Source organism: Xenopus tropicalis, chromosome 7 (assembly GCF_000004195.4).
Source record: "Xenopus tropicalis strain Nigerian chromosome 7, UCB_Xtro_10.0, whole genome shotgun sequence".
Taxonomy (NCBI): domain Eukaryota; kingdom Metazoa; phylum Chordata; class Amphibia; order Anura; family Pipidae; genus Xenopus; species Xenopus tropicalis.
In genome coordinates this window covers 128,203,619-128,218,944 of record NC_030683.2, presented here as the reverse complement: position 1 = coordinate 128,218,944, position 15,326 = coordinate 128,203,619, and the positions used below count along the sequence as shown (strand labels likewise).

At 36.5% G+C, this 15,326-nt stretch overlaps 1 protein-coding gene across 1 annotated transcript in view; it reads left to right on the top strand.

Annotated features, from left to right (window-relative positions):
- LOC116412020 overlaps positions 1-15,326 on the top strand; it is a 388,305-nt gene that overhangs the window by 245,412 nt on the left and 127,567 nt on the right. Inside the window, exons 229-243 of the mRNA XM_031905216.1 lie at positions 367-420; positions 1,976-2,005; positions 2,233-2,286; positions 3,576-3,605; positions 4,040-4,093; positions 5,014-5,037; positions 5,258-5,308; positions 7,184-7,213; positions 8,221-8,274; positions 9,105-9,134; positions 9,830-9,883; positions 11,400-11,423; positions 13,192-13,245; positions 14,666-14,695; positions 15,017-15,070. Coding sequence (XP_031761076.1) covers positions 367-420; positions 1,976-2,005; positions 2,233-2,286; positions 3,576-3,605; positions 4,040-4,093; positions 5,014-5,037; positions 5,258-5,308; positions 7,184-7,213; positions 8,221-8,274; positions 9,105-9,134; positions 9,830-9,883; positions 11,400-11,423; positions 13,192-13,245; positions 14,666-14,695; positions 15,017-15,070 — 627 coding nt within the window. The remainder of the gene's footprint in view (positions 1-366; positions 421-1,975; positions 2,006-2,232; positions 2,287-3,575; positions 3,606-4,039; positions 4,094-5,013; positions 5,038-5,257; positions 5,309-7,183; positions 7,214-8,220; positions 8,275-9,104; positions 9,135-9,829; positions 9,884-11,399; positions 11,424-13,191; positions 13,246-14,665; positions 14,696-15,016; positions 15,071-15,326) is intronic.

The window sequence follows — 15,326 nt, the reverse complement described above, 5'->3', positions numbered from 1 at the left end:
ATGGTGAGTTCTAACTTTCACCCATTGATGATCCAATAGGAATGAATAGAAAGTGGGTGAGTTTTTATTTATTTATTAAGTTCTAAACCAGTTTTTGGATCTCCAGAGTGCCCTTCCTCTGTCCATTTTTGTTTTGATATCTAAAGGACATGGCCAGGGGCAACTAGGCATGCAGTATGTCCAAGGCATAGCACTGGGGAGAAGTCATATCAAAGACATTGGAAGACATCTTAGAATTGAAGACACACCCCTTTGCAATAATGAATGAATGCATTATTTATATAGAATAGGATCATAGATACATTGTATGGGTTTTATTTCAGTTACAAAGATAATAACAAAAAGAATATTTATGTTTTTGTTTAGGAGACTGGATCATTGAATTTGCTCACGATGATAAACCAACTAAATACAAAGGGAGTAAGTATGCATTATATAATTACATAGTAAGAGACAGATTTATTGATCGGCTATAAATAGCATACCAAAAAAATTGTATGTCTCTATATTATTGTTTTTTATTTATTATTCATTAAAACTTGGATTCCCTTGTATTTTTACTGTTCAAATTAGGGATGCACCGAATCTACTATTTTGGGATGTGGCCAGACGCCTAATCCTTCATGAAAGATTCAGCTGAATACCGAATCCAAATCCAAATCCAAATTTGCTTATGGCTAATAAGAACTGTGTGCTCAGCAAGCAGTTAAAATGTTGGCCAAATCCTGGTTTTGGTGCATCCCTAGTTCACATAAAGATCTGGAGCCCTCAAATGTGAGGACAGTTTCTTTAAAATCTTGTGTGGCCCATGTAGACCCAACTGGTTTCTCATATGTGAAAGTAGCTGTTATTACCTTAGTTGTAAAATTCAGAAGGTGAGGACTCGTGACCGGTGCGAGTCCAAACCTGCAGTTAGGCGCGTTCCTGCGCGTAGCCTCCGCTGACATCACTAGTGGCGCCAAATGCAAACTTTGTTTGTTTCAAGTTGCCCAAACTGGTTCTGTTTTCTAGATCCTCGCTAAGCTTTGTATTTAATTGATTCCCTGGTTTTGACTGCTTGCCTGACTTGTTGCCTATGATTCTTTACTGCCTGACTCTGACCTTGCTTCTGCCTGATCCCCGCTGTACCACGTTTCCGGAAATAGCCTTGGCTGTGAATAGGATCCTTGTCAGTCCCACCGCAGAAAGTCTTGGGCCCCAAAAGAGCATTGGTGAAGTTGGCAGGAAGTGACAGGAGAGTCTTGCCTAAAGCTGACCATACACGCACCTATAATATCATACGAAACCCCATTTCGTACTATATTCGGTGCGTGTATGGCAAGTCGGCGAGTCAACTGATGTCGCAGGAGGCTGCTGATATCGGTCGAATCACCGATCGGCCAGTGTAAAAGATTTTGATCGGGGGCCATAGAAGGCGTCTGATCAAAATCTGCCTTCAGGGCTGAATCGGCAGAAGGCGGTAGAAATCCTATTGTTTCTACCTCCTTATCTGCCGTTTCAGTCCTGAACGGTTAGTGGCGGATTGTACGATTGGAAATCGCCACGTGTGTTACTGCTGGCAGTTATGGGCTCCTGTACACTACAATCCATAACCAAGTGCTAATGAGGGAAGATATAGAGATGTAATAAAAAATAATGTATTTGTTCCTGCTATTTTTGTAGCGCCATGTTGCCATATTATATTAGCAAAAAAATTAGGAATTAGGATTTGGGCAGCACCTAAAATGCTATTAATTTAAACATAATAAATGATAAGATTCAGACTTTCCAGTTCAAGATCAAGAACACTTGTACCTTCAGCTTATGTTTCCCATCTGTGCATAGCAGCTCAGATATAGATATCATTGACTTTGCCTCTATGGCTGGATTTCTCATGGAGAGCCGCCATTATTGGTTTAGTTCGGTCATTTAACTTTTTAAAATTCAGAAGATGCTAAATTGATTGAAAATGTATTTTCCCTGCCCTCTTTTGCAGGACCCGTTGCACCGATCCCTGGAAGAAAAGGTAATTTCTGAATTATTTATACTCCTGACAACCAGGATACAACAGTATACAATTAAGAACTTGAAAAAAAAAAAAGAGTTTACCAACAAGTTTTTTGTTTGTTTTTTTAAAGCAAACAAAACAATCATTTTTTTTTATCATTATAAACTTCAGGGTGATTTTCAGCAGTTAAAATTTTCGGATTTTATTAACTCTTTCCTTTCTAATGTATAATTTATTGTTTGCAGGTTTTTGGATAATACGTGTGACCACACCCACAGGAGAAGATGAATATGAAGGCAGTAAGTATATGTAAGAAGTCAGTAAAGATTAAAGCATGTAAGGGTGCGGTCTTTATAAAGGCTTGTGTTCGTTTTTTTAATTTTTAAATTATATACCTAAAACCTTTATATATACCGTATTTTTCGGACCATAAGACGCACTTTTTTTCCCCCAGAAGTGGGGGGAAAAAGTCCCTGCGTCTTATGGTCCGAATATAGCCTACCGATATACTTTAAAAAAATGTTTTACTTGCCCATGTGGTCTCCGCAGGGCCCTCCTCTATTTGCCGGCGCTTAGCTATGGCGCTGTGCGCATGCACAATGACACGCATGCCCATACGCATGCGCGTCATTGTGCATGCGCCAGAGCTAAGCGCCGGTAAATAGAGGAGGGCCCTGCGGAGACCACATGGGCAAGTAAAACATTTTTTTAAAGTATATCGGTAGGCTATATGCTGGTACAGATGGGGGCAATATGTTGGGTGAAATATGTTGGGTGCTGCTGGTACAGGTGGGTGAAATATGTTGGGTGCTGCTGGTACAGGTGGGGGGCAATATGTTGGGTGCTGCTGGTACAGGTTGGGTTTTAATGCACACAAAATATTTTAGGACACTTTGTTTCAGAATCTTTTTTTCTTCATTTCCCTTCCCAAAAAATTGGTGCGTCTTATGGTCCGGTGCGTCTTATGGTCCGAAAAATACGGTATATATATATATAAATATATATATATATATATATATATATATATATATATATATATATATATAATGTTCAAAAAATCGGCACTCACCAAACAAAAACGCCAATGACTGGGTGCTAACCATAAAATTGTAAAAAGTCTCGTAGAAAGCACTCCAAGGACATATAAAAATCAAAAAGTTTATTTAGACACAAATGTCTACGCGTTTCGATCCATACAGGATCGTCATCAGGACAATATCAGGAAGTGAGGTGCAAAGTTAAATACTATATAATATATATATATATATAAAGCAAATTGCATTACATAAACATTTATTATTCCTTACCATGGGGCTGATTTATTATTGCTTTAGCCATTGGACGTGAGCAATCCATAACAGAAAACACCTATGAGTTCCTGACCTCATTCATTATTATTATTATTAATATACCACCATCAATTCATGGGTTTCAATAATCAATTCCGCTGGCTTGCTGCTAAATGGATATTTGTTCTGGACGCTGGAGCAATAATAAATCAAATAAAATTTTATGTTTGTAATTTGTGCTTCAATGTTGAATGGCTAATGGGCAGTGATTAATTCCATCATTCTTTTTCCCCCCAAAGAACCCGTAGCTCCACTTCCAGGGACAGATGGTAAGTTAAATTCTTCCAGCAGATTTTGGTCTTCACTGGTGGTAATATGGTAAAGCCAAATACCCAAGGTTAAATCAGTCTGTGAGAATCATTATAGTTTGTGACACTCTAAAATAAAACCAGAATATGTGATTTTTATTTTTTTTATCATGATTTCAGCTACATTTTATCAATTATTATTAGTTTGGATATTTTTTGTATTTTGGATATAATTATATAACAATAAAGTATATTTTAGATGCATGATACTATAACAAGTGGAAAACTGTATTTTTTATTTTTCAGTAAAGCAATTTAAATACAAAAAAAGTAAAAAAAAAAAAGTTTTATTTGACGAAAAACATTTGAATCCTTCACGGTTTTATTGTAAATGAATAAATGACCTCTCACTAGGATATAAAGATGAATGAATATATATTTTCGGTTGTGTTTAGGATACTGGGTGATAGAAACAGAAAAGCCGACATTACCAGTGCCATATCAGCGAGGTAAGAACATGGCCGATATTTTGTTCATAATAATTATTCTTCTAATGTGTATTGTAATGAAATGGTTAAGAAATTGATTAATGAGTTTAATGTAGTGATGGGTGAAATATTTTGCAGCGAATTTCCGTGTTTTGCCATTGGCGGATTGTTTCGCAAAACGGATGAAAATTTTTTGCTGCGCATCCAAAAATTGTCGCAAGAATAGTCACGGGCATCAAAAGTATAGTTGCGCATCCAAAAATTCTCACAAGAATAGTCACGGGCATCAAAAGAATAGTTGCGCATCCAAAAATTCTCACAAGAATAGTCACGGGCATCAAAAGAATAGTTGCACATCCAAAAATTCTCACAAGAATAGTCACGGGCATCAAAAGAATAGTTGCACATCCAAAAATTCTCACAAGAATAGTCACGCGCATCAAAAGAATAGTTGCGCATCCAAAAATTGTTGCAAGAATAGTCGCAAGCGTCAAAAGATTAGTCGTGGGCTGCAAATTTTTTTCCACGCCATTTCGCTAATTTTTTGCCATTTCGCAAATCTTTTGAAAGATTCACAAATTTTTCGGCGAAGCGAAACGGGGCAGATTCACTCATCACTAGTTTAATGGTTTTGTTTTCAAATAGTGGGCAGGTAATACACGGGGAGCAAGATATTTATAACATTTTAGCACCTCTGACTTTTGAGAGGAAAAGTTAATTTCCAAGAAATCAATTCACTTAAATTCAAACTTTATACCAGGGATCCCCAACCTTTTATACCTGTGAACCACGGTTAAATGGAAAAAGTGTTGGGGAGCAACACAAGCATGAAAATGGTTCCTGGGGGTGCCAATAAGAGCTATAATTGGCTACTTAATAAATTAATAACAGTTTCATCTGTTTCTGATATTACACTTTTTGTTTCTCTCATTCATTTCCAGAGCCTGGAGTTCCAGTTACTATAGGTAATTTACAAATTCTTCTGAAATGGTGATGTTTTGCCAGTTTTGTTTTTATATCTATTTTTATAATAAACTACAAATCAGTTATAGCTCTTTTAGTTATCATTGTTTTCCAGTATAACATAATTTTTCTGCATATTTAGAAGTTTTGAATGTTTCATTAGAATTACACATTTTACTATTATGTCCTATCATTTATGAACAAAAAATATTTTGTATTTAGACTGGATCTTAGAAATAGGAAGTCCGGGACATCCAACAACATTCAAAGGAAGTGAGTAGATAAAATATATAATTAAAATGAGCTTTCAAGCTGTTGTATAGCACTAAAGTATCAAAATCTGTTTATAAAACTAAGGGGCCCATTTACTATCAATTTCTTTTTTAAACAAATTGAATTTTTAGTGCAAAAAGTTGCATAAAAAAACAGTGACTTTTCTGAGATTTACTATGGGGCTGATTTACTAAACCATGAATCCGAATCCCGAATGAGAAAAAATCAGATTGGAAACGAATTTTGCGACTTTTTCGTATTTTTTGCGATTTTTTTCGTCACCGTCGCGACTTTTTCATAGCCATTACGACTTTCGTGAATTGTCGCGACTTTTGCATAGCCATTATGACTTTCATCACCGTCGTGACTTTTTCATAGCCATTATGACTTTCGGGAATTGTCGCGACTTTTTCATAGCCATTATGACTTTAGTGAATTGTCGCGACTTTTGCATAGCCATTATGACTTTCGAGAATTGTCGCGACTTTTTCATAGCCATTATGACTTTCGGGAATTTTTGCGACTTTTTCATAGCCATTATGACTTTCGGGAATTGTCGCGACTTTTGCACAGCCATTATGACTTTCGTGAATTGTCGCGACTTTTGCATAGCCATTATGACTTTCGTGAATTGACGCGACTTTTGCATAGCCATTATGACTTTCACGAATTGTCGCGCCTTTTTCATATTGAGTGCTCTAAAAATTCGCGACAATTCGCGAAAAAGTCGCAAAATACCGATCATTACGAAAAAAACGCATTCGGATGCTTTTCGGACGTTCGTGGATTAGTAAATGTGCCCCTATGTGTCTTAATGGCTAAAAGTCTGAATTTGACAATTTGCCAGGTCAAACTTTGCCATTGACTTCATGGAGAAGTCAATGGCAAAGGTCCCTTCCTTTTCATTGAACTTCTTTCTTTTGTCTTGAAACTTGAGAGATTTCTCCGGATTTTGTCCGAAAACTCAACTTTTTCAAATTGTCTCAGCGACAATTCGATAAAGTCAGGATTTTCGCAGTGACAATTTGGAAAAGTCATGGTTTTTTTTACAGCTTTTCTAGCAGCCACTTTTTCAAGTAAATGTTAGTGAGAAATGGAGTTTTAGTAAATCTGCCCCTAAGGGGCTGATTTACTTACCCACGAACGGGTCGAATGGAGTCCGATTGCGTTTTTTTTCGTAATGATCGGTACTTTGCGATTTTTTCGTATGTTTTGCGATTTTTTCGGATTCTTTACGAATTTTTCGGATCCAATACGATTTTTGCGTAAAAACGCGAGTTTTCCTATCCATTACGAAAGTTGCGTAAAAAGTTGCGCATTTTGCGTAGCGTTAAAACTTACGCGAAAAGTTGCGCATTTTTCGCGTAAGTTTTAACGCTACGCAAAATGCGCAACTTTTTACGCAACTTTAGTAATGGATACGAAAAACTCGCGTTTTTACGCAAAAATCGTATTGGATCCGAAAAATTCGTACAGAATCCGAAAAAATCGCAAAACATACGAAAAAGTCGCAAAATATTCGTTTTCAAGTCGGAACTTTTCCAATTCGGGTCGGATTCGTGGGTTAGTAAATCAGCCCCTAAGTGTGTAAGTGAAAGACATGGATGTCAGTTTTTGTGATAAACTGGAGGGGGGTAAACTACAAGGAAACACAGTACATGCCCATAGTTTATGTAGGATGGTACAACAGCCACCCAAAAAATTGGGGGTTTTGATTTATTTTAAAGGTGTAAAGGAAAGATGACATATCTTTAACACTTAACATTCCACATAAAGATTAATAAACAAGCTCACTGGTTGAATTATAATATATCTGAGTATATTGTATTATTGTATAATGCTAATGCTGAACCACTGTCTCTGGTTACTTTGTAGAACCATTAGCTCCAGTTCCTGGGAAAAAAGGTAAATCATCTGTCACAGATTGAGAACATTCTCTGGGCCAGCAGTGAGGGCAATGATATGTTCTAGAGTCCACTGAAAATGAACTTTTTACATATCTTATATACATGTTAAGGATGCAATGATATGTTCTAGAGTCCACCGAAAATTAACTTTTTACATATCTTATATACATGTTAAGGATGCACCAAATTCACTTTTTTGGATTCGGCCAAACCCCCGAATCCTTCGTAAGGATTCCGCTGAATACTGAACCCCGAATCCTAATTGGCATATGCTAATTAGGTTTTGGAATGGTTTTATGTGACAAAAAGTCGTGTGATTTTTTAGGATTCGGATTCGGTTCGGTCGGGAGCGTGGATTCGGCCGAATCCCAATCCTGCCAAAAAAAGGCCAAATCTTGACCATATCCCAAACTGAATTCTGGATTTGGTGCATCTAATACATGTAGCAAGTGTTTAAAGCTTTAGATCTTTCGATTTGTCAAATGGTTGACCAATAACATGTTTAGTTTCTTTTTTTGCGAGACTTATATATGCCTCTTCAGTATTTTTTACCGAGTGATAATGGTGGTCAAATTTAACAAAATTGACCAAATCACCAAATTCCTTATTATTGTACATAAGGGATTAAGTCAGGTGTTCAAGGTCTGCCCTGAGCTCTATAGAACAACACTCCATAGAACACTAATTGCTTTGATTAATGTGTTAATTATAGTAAAACATTTTCCTAAAAAAAATTGCTCAGAATTTTTCTGGATTCCACTGTTCAAATTTTGAATTTGAATTGCTCAGAATTTTTCTGGATTCCACTGTTCAAATTTTTTTTTTTTTAATCAGGCTAAATTGGACTGTGACTACTTTGGAGATTGCACATTTTACCCTTATTTATGTTTTAGTTCATAGATACAATGTTTTTGCGGGGATGGGGGGAGGGGTAGCCATGTTTGTCGTAACTGCAATTTCTGTTTTCCTGAACAACATTAAAAGAATTTTTACATTTCTTAATAGGATATTGGATCATAGAAGTGAAATTCCCAACAGGAACCAAGCGATATATTGGAAGTGAGTATCTATTATACATATATATGCCTGTAGAATTATTTTAAGAATGTTTTTGTTAAAATTTTGCTATCTGTACTATCCATGTAATTTTTTTCATTTTTTTTTTGAGACTGTAATGGGGATATCTTTTTCTGGACCATATTTTTGTGAATTGGCCAAAATGAAGTCATTAATGCCCCTAATTATATATCAATATATTGTATGTCAGTTTCTATACAACCTACCACCCTACTATAGTTTTAGGGGCATTCCAAAGAATAACTGCCCCCAAATCTCATATTTAATTTGCTTTTAATGACCCCCAAAATGTACTTGTTATGGACTTGTATCTAGTCATGAGCAAATTTTTTCACTAGGCAAGGATTTGCAGTGAATTTCCGCATTTCACCATTGGTGAATTGTTTCGCAAACATTTGTTGCTAAAAAATTCGGCGCGCATCAAGAAAAGTTGCGCCCAAGGCAAAATGGGCGCAGTCACGTGAAAAAAGATGCACTCAACAAAAAAAAAGATGTGTGGGACAAAAAAAATCGCGCAACAAACGCAGATTTTTCACTGTTTTGCTTTGCTAAAAAATTTTCGGAACAACAGAAAGATCACAAAACTATGAAAAATTCGTGAAATGGACAAATTCGCTCATCACTACTTTTTTTTATCCCTTATCTCATAGTTACTGGGTTTCTGGTAGATCTGACCAACCCTCACTTAAGCTCACGCTGTTATGTTGGCTAATTGACTAATGACCATACAGCATGGATTTAATTCCTAATTAATAGAAGAATGATATATTGCCATTTTATGCCATTATTGTGCTTGTTTCTCCTTTTTGTAGAGCCTACAGCACCAATTCCAGGCACGGATGGTAAGTTACCTGAATGCTGTAAAACTGAAATGATTGGCTAAAAGCAAAATATCTAAATTAAACATGTCAATGTAAAATATAACTACTTAACTAGATTTACTGTTAAGCAAGTTGGAGTGATATTCCCCCTCCCCCCCAGCAGCCGATCAGCAGAACAATGGGAAGGGAGCAAGATAGCAGCTCCCAGTAGGTATCAGAATAGCACTCAATAGTAAGACATCCAAGTCCGGCTTGGGACTCCTCCAGTTACATGGGAGTAGGAGAAACAATAGGTTAGCTGAAAGCTGTTCTAATGTGTAGCGCTGGCTGAAAGCTCAGACTCAGGCACACTTTACTGCTGCGCTGCAAGTTGGAGTGATATCCCCCCCCCTCACCCCCAGCAGCCAATCAGCAGAACAATGGGAAGGGAGCAAGATAGCAGCTCCCAGTAGGTATCAGAATAGCACTCAATAGTAAGAAATCCAAGTCCGGCTTGGGACTCCTCCAGTTACATGGGAGTAGGAGAAACAATAGGTTAGCTGAAAGCAGTTCTAATGTGTAGTGCTGGCTGAAAGCTCAGCACAATGCACTGAGATGGCGCCTACACACCAATATTACAGCTACAAATACTGATATAGCTTAACTATTACTCAGTAAACGCAACATAGAACTAGATTTGATTTAATAAAACAAACTGATCATTTCATTGTGTTTAGGAGACTGGACTATAGAGACAACCCAAGGAACAATGCCAGAGGAATATGAAGAAGGTCAGTACTTCAGTTATATTTTGGGATATTGGTCTCACATAGTCTGAAGCATAATGTTAAAAGATATATAAGAAAAAAGAAAAAAACAACTTTATCTCAATTGCTTAGTAAATGTGCCACTAGGTGTTACCCTTCTAAATACCTCCCTTTGTTTCCCTAATTAAAATTTAAAAAATTTATACAATCTTTGTGCTTTTTAGGAAATCTACAACCAATCATAGAGCAAAAGAATAAAAAAAAACCCAATCCTGAATCACGAGCACGTGATTTTTATTTTACTCCAAAATTATTAATTATAACATTTGAAATTAATGACAAAAATGACAAAAAGGAAGAACCTTCCTCTGACATTGGGAGGCAGACTAAGTTTGAATTTTGATGAGAGACAATTCTTTTTGACGCAAGAGACAATTCTTTTGATGAGACAATTCTTTTTGACGCAAGAGACAATTCTTTTGGTGAGAGACAATTCTTTTTGACACGAGAGACAATTCTTTTGATAACAGACAATTCTCTTTGACGCAAGAGACAATTCTTTTGATGAGAGACAATTCTCTTTGACGCAAGAGACAATTCTTTTAATGCAAGACAATTCTTTTTGACGCGAGAGACAATTCTTTTGATGAGAGACAATTTTCTTTGACGCAGGAGACAATTCTTTTAATGCAAGACAATTCTTTTTGACGCGAGAGACAATTCTTTTGATGAGAGACAATTCTCTTTGACGCAAGATACAATTATTTTGATGAGAGACAATTCTTTTTGATGCACAAATTTTTTTTAATGCAAGACAATTCTTTTTGAGGCAACAGACAATTCTTTTGATGAGAGACAATTCTCTTTGACGCAAGAGACAATACTTTTGATGAGAGACAATTCTCTTTGACGCAAGAGACAATACTTTTGATGAGAGAATTCTTTTGATGAGAGACAATTCTTTTTCATGTGAGAGACAATTCATTTTGGCGAGAGATAATTCTTTTGATGAGAGACAATTATTTTTGATGTGCGACAATTTTTTTTAATGCAAGACAATTCTTTTTGACGCAACAGACAATTCTTTTGACGAGAGACAATTCTCTTTGACGCAAGAGACAATTCTTTTAATGAGAGACAATTCTCTTTGATGCAAGAGACAATTCTTTTGATGAGAGACAATTTTCTTTGATGCAAGACACAATTCTTTTTGATGCAACAGACACTTCTTTTGATGAGAAAATAGTTTTTGACATGAGAAACCATTCTTTTGATGAGAGACGATTCTTTTGACGCAGGCGTCAATTTTTGGACATGCCTACCGAATTTTTCCACCCATCAATATTTTTCAGGGAAAATTAGTATAAAATGTATTTTTTTTGTTACAAACCTAAAAATACTATTCTGCCTTATTCAATAATTATATATATATATATTATTATTACTAATTGAATTATATTATTCAATTAGTTATTTGACTGACCTTTTTCTATATAAATATCTGTAATAAATCTATAACATTTTTTGGTTTTATTTCTAGAACCTGGAGTTCCAACTCCTACAGGTAAGTCACTTTTTAAATTATAACTGTTGGTGGATAATTCATTATTCTTTCTTGTTACAGGTTTCAGAATGTTTTGCAGAAAAGTGTTCAGAAAGGGGAAAAAAAAACATTTGCCGTTGTTATATGGCATCTCTTTGTCTACATTTAAGCAAATGTAGGGGTCTTTCTTCATTGGTACAGTTGAATCCACCATGTTGAGTCCCACTAAACCCAGTAGTATTTGTTCCACCATAAGCTTAGTTACTATCTAAAACCAGAGTTGGCGCTCTCATAAAACAAATTACCAAGTGTTGTGAATTGATTCAAAACATTTTGTATTTATTGAGGATTCACACTAAAAATGTATATACATAATTACACCTTATATTAAAAATCTAGATCAACTACAATAATACACAGGACAATCAAAAATTCATTTGAGGTACTAAAATAAATCAATTTTAACCAGCCTGATAGTTCATAGAGTGATTACATTAATATAGTATAATCATGGAATCGATATAAAATTAGCACAATCAGATTATATAATGAAATAAATTGAATAAATATAGAATACAACTATAAATAACAAAAAGAAAATAAGATTGCACACATGCCCTATCCAGAATTACACAGTAATTATGACTTCAGTGGCATCTACTTGCCAACTTCGGCACACTATAAAAAGCAAGTCAATCTTTAAAAAACTTTCCCAATAGCACTCAGTCAGGGGAAAGACTAACCAGAGGAAATAAAGCACACGGCTTATGGCGTATCAGTTTATCACTAACGCTGAATAGTCAAAGGCTGAGCGCACATATAGCACTCAAGAGTTTGCCGAAAAAAACTAAATGGTGATTCCCCCCATGCTTAGTAAAATATATCAAGTAATACCCTATATCCTGGCTGGGAACTTACTTAAGGGTCGCCCCGTCGGAGGAGCCCACTTCTACACACGGCGCAACGCCGTACGGTACCTGGAAGTGACGTCACTGCTGTGAGCCGAAGTGGGAGCTACGGGTCCTCCTAGGTGGCAAAAACCGACGCGTTTCGCGCACCTGCGCTTAGTCATGGATTGTAAAGGCATGGGGGTCGGTTCTCACTTATATACCTCCCTGCTACGGAATCAACTCTTAGTCAAACCCCAAATATTAACCCTTGATATTGAGTTGATTCCAATAGGCTGGTTAAAATTGATTTATTTTAGTACCTCAAATGAATTTTTGATTGTCCTGTGTATTATTGTAGTTGATCTAGATTTTTAATATAAGGTGTAATTATGTATATACATTTTTAGTGTGAATCCTCAATAAATACAAAATGTTTTGAATCAATTCACAACACTTGGTAATTTGTTTTATGAGAGCGCCAACTCTGGTTTTAGATAGTTGTGTTTTGAATTGGGATTAGTTTGGAGGAAGGCAGCTGCTCAGCACTATTTATATAATTATTTACTTATTTTCACATTTTTGGTGAGGTGTTTTGTTTAATACAATCTACACGGTGGGTATTAACATTAGTTAAGCGCGGATAAGGTAAAGTATATAAGCTTAGTTACTATCAGGTGCAAGGCACCATCCTTAATTGCAGATAAAAAAGCAAAATCGGTCAAAAATTAGCAATTATGCCATTAAATAATCCTCTAGTAGAATTGGCAATGCCATATTTTGGAGTTCTATAGATAACAGGCTTTATAATTACACGTATAGTATCTATTAACACCAGCATTTCATATTTTCTGTAATTATGTTCTATACCTTTTACAATAGTTTGTATAATCTATTCTTAGGAGACTGGATAATTGAAAGAGGAGATCCGAATAAACCAACTAAGTTTAAAGGAAGTGAGTATTCATTTTGTACATCTCTTACAAGGGTTACAAGATTTACAAGCGTCTACCAATATTCTCACGTACAGACGGAGTTCTGGCCGTCGCATACAGCGATGGGTGAAATGTTTCGCCAGGCATGGATTCGTGGATTTCCGTGTTTCACCATTGGCGGATTGTTTCGCGAAACGGATGAGAAAATTTGCCATGGAAAAATTCATCACGTGTCCGAAAAATGACACCCATGTTCAAAGAATTGTCGTGGGTGGCAATTTTTTTTTACGTGTGACATTTTCGCCATTTCGCAAATCTTTTGAAAGATTTGCAAATTTTTCAGCGAAACGGGACAGATTTGCTCATCCCTAATTGCAAGTGATTAATCAGGAAATGCCATATGGATTTTTCAGAAAAATGGCCCAAAAAACTCCATATGATCTTCACTAGTGATGAGCTAATCTGTTCCGTTTCACTTCGCCCAAAAATTTGCGAATCTTTTAAAAGATCGCGAATAATCCGCAAAACGGAGAGAATATCATGCGGCAAAAAAATTGTCTCCCGTGACTATTCTATTGTCGCACGCGGCTATTATTTTGTGTCCCGCGGCTATTATTTTGTCTCCCGCGGCTATTATTTTGTCACGTGGCTATTATTTTGTCGCCCGCGGCTATTATTTTGTCACCCACGGCTATTCTTTTTTGACGCCGGCGACAATTTTTGGACGTGGGGCGAATTTTTCCACGGCAAATTTTTTCATCCGTTTCGCAAAACAATCCGCCAATGGCGAAATGCGGAAATTCACCGCGAATCCATTCCTGGCGAAACATTTCGCCCATCACTAATCTTCACTTATCAATATCCAATTAATATCACCTATCAATATCCAATTAACAACAATTTTCTTTGATAATCTATTTTAAGAAATTATTTGGGATAGCCAGCACTGGCTGGGACCTTAGTGTTGTATAACAGCATCTTAAAGTGGCCATACATGTTAAGATTCGCTCGCTTGGCAATGTCACCAAGCCAGCGGATCTTCTCCCGATATCCTCACTTACGGGTGGGCGATATCTGTTGAATTTAGGCCAATTCGGTCATTTGGGCCTGGGGATGCTGGAATAGGTGCAGTCGGTTCAGGGACCGCATCAACGAGCCGATGCGGTCCCCGATCCGACTAAATTTTTTAACCCGCCCCAATGATATCTGGTTGATATCGGCCCGTGTATGCCCATTTTTACTCTTGTGCATGTTCAACATAGATAAATGCTAAGTGATGTCAGTAAGAGACAACCCTCAGTATGAGACATACCTGGAAATGTTTGAATAGAATAAAAGACAAGCCATAGACATACAGATAGACAGACAGACATATGGACAAATGTCATCTTTTTAAAAAGGCCTGATTTTGAAATGTCCCTCTCTTTTGTCAATATCCTAGAACCTCAGGCACCAATTCCTGGGAAAAAAGGTATGTGATTTTTTTTTTACGGATACATTATCTAAATCAGTGGTCCCCAACCAGTGGCTCGGGGTAACATGTTGCTCCCCAACCCCTTTTGAGTGTCCTCAAAGCTTATTTTTGAATTCCTGGCTTGGAGGCAAACAGAGCCTCCTGTAGGCTGCCAGTCCATATAGGGGCTACCTCTAACCAATCACATCCCATATTTTGCACCCCAAGGAATCTTACTTGGCTCACAGGTAAACCCCTATAGGGACCCCTGATCTAAATGATTCATTAAGCTTTTATTTTGCCATTTCAGTTATATCATATATTATTTTTTTGATGTAGGAATTTGGATCATAAGAGTGACACTGCCTACAGGAGTTGAGGAGTATGAAGGGAGTAAGTACATATAAAGACCATAAAGCCAACCAATCATATAAACCATATATTAAGTGCATGACATCTGTATATCATTTTTCATGTAAAACAAATGATCTGTATCAGCCATTTGGTGGCCTTGTATTAAATAATGTGGATTTTTTCATTATTTATTATTTCAGTGTTTGCTTTGCTGTACCAATAACTTATTCACTATAGAATATATAGCCCCAAAAGTAATTATAAATACAGGTATAGGACCCGTTATCCAGAATGT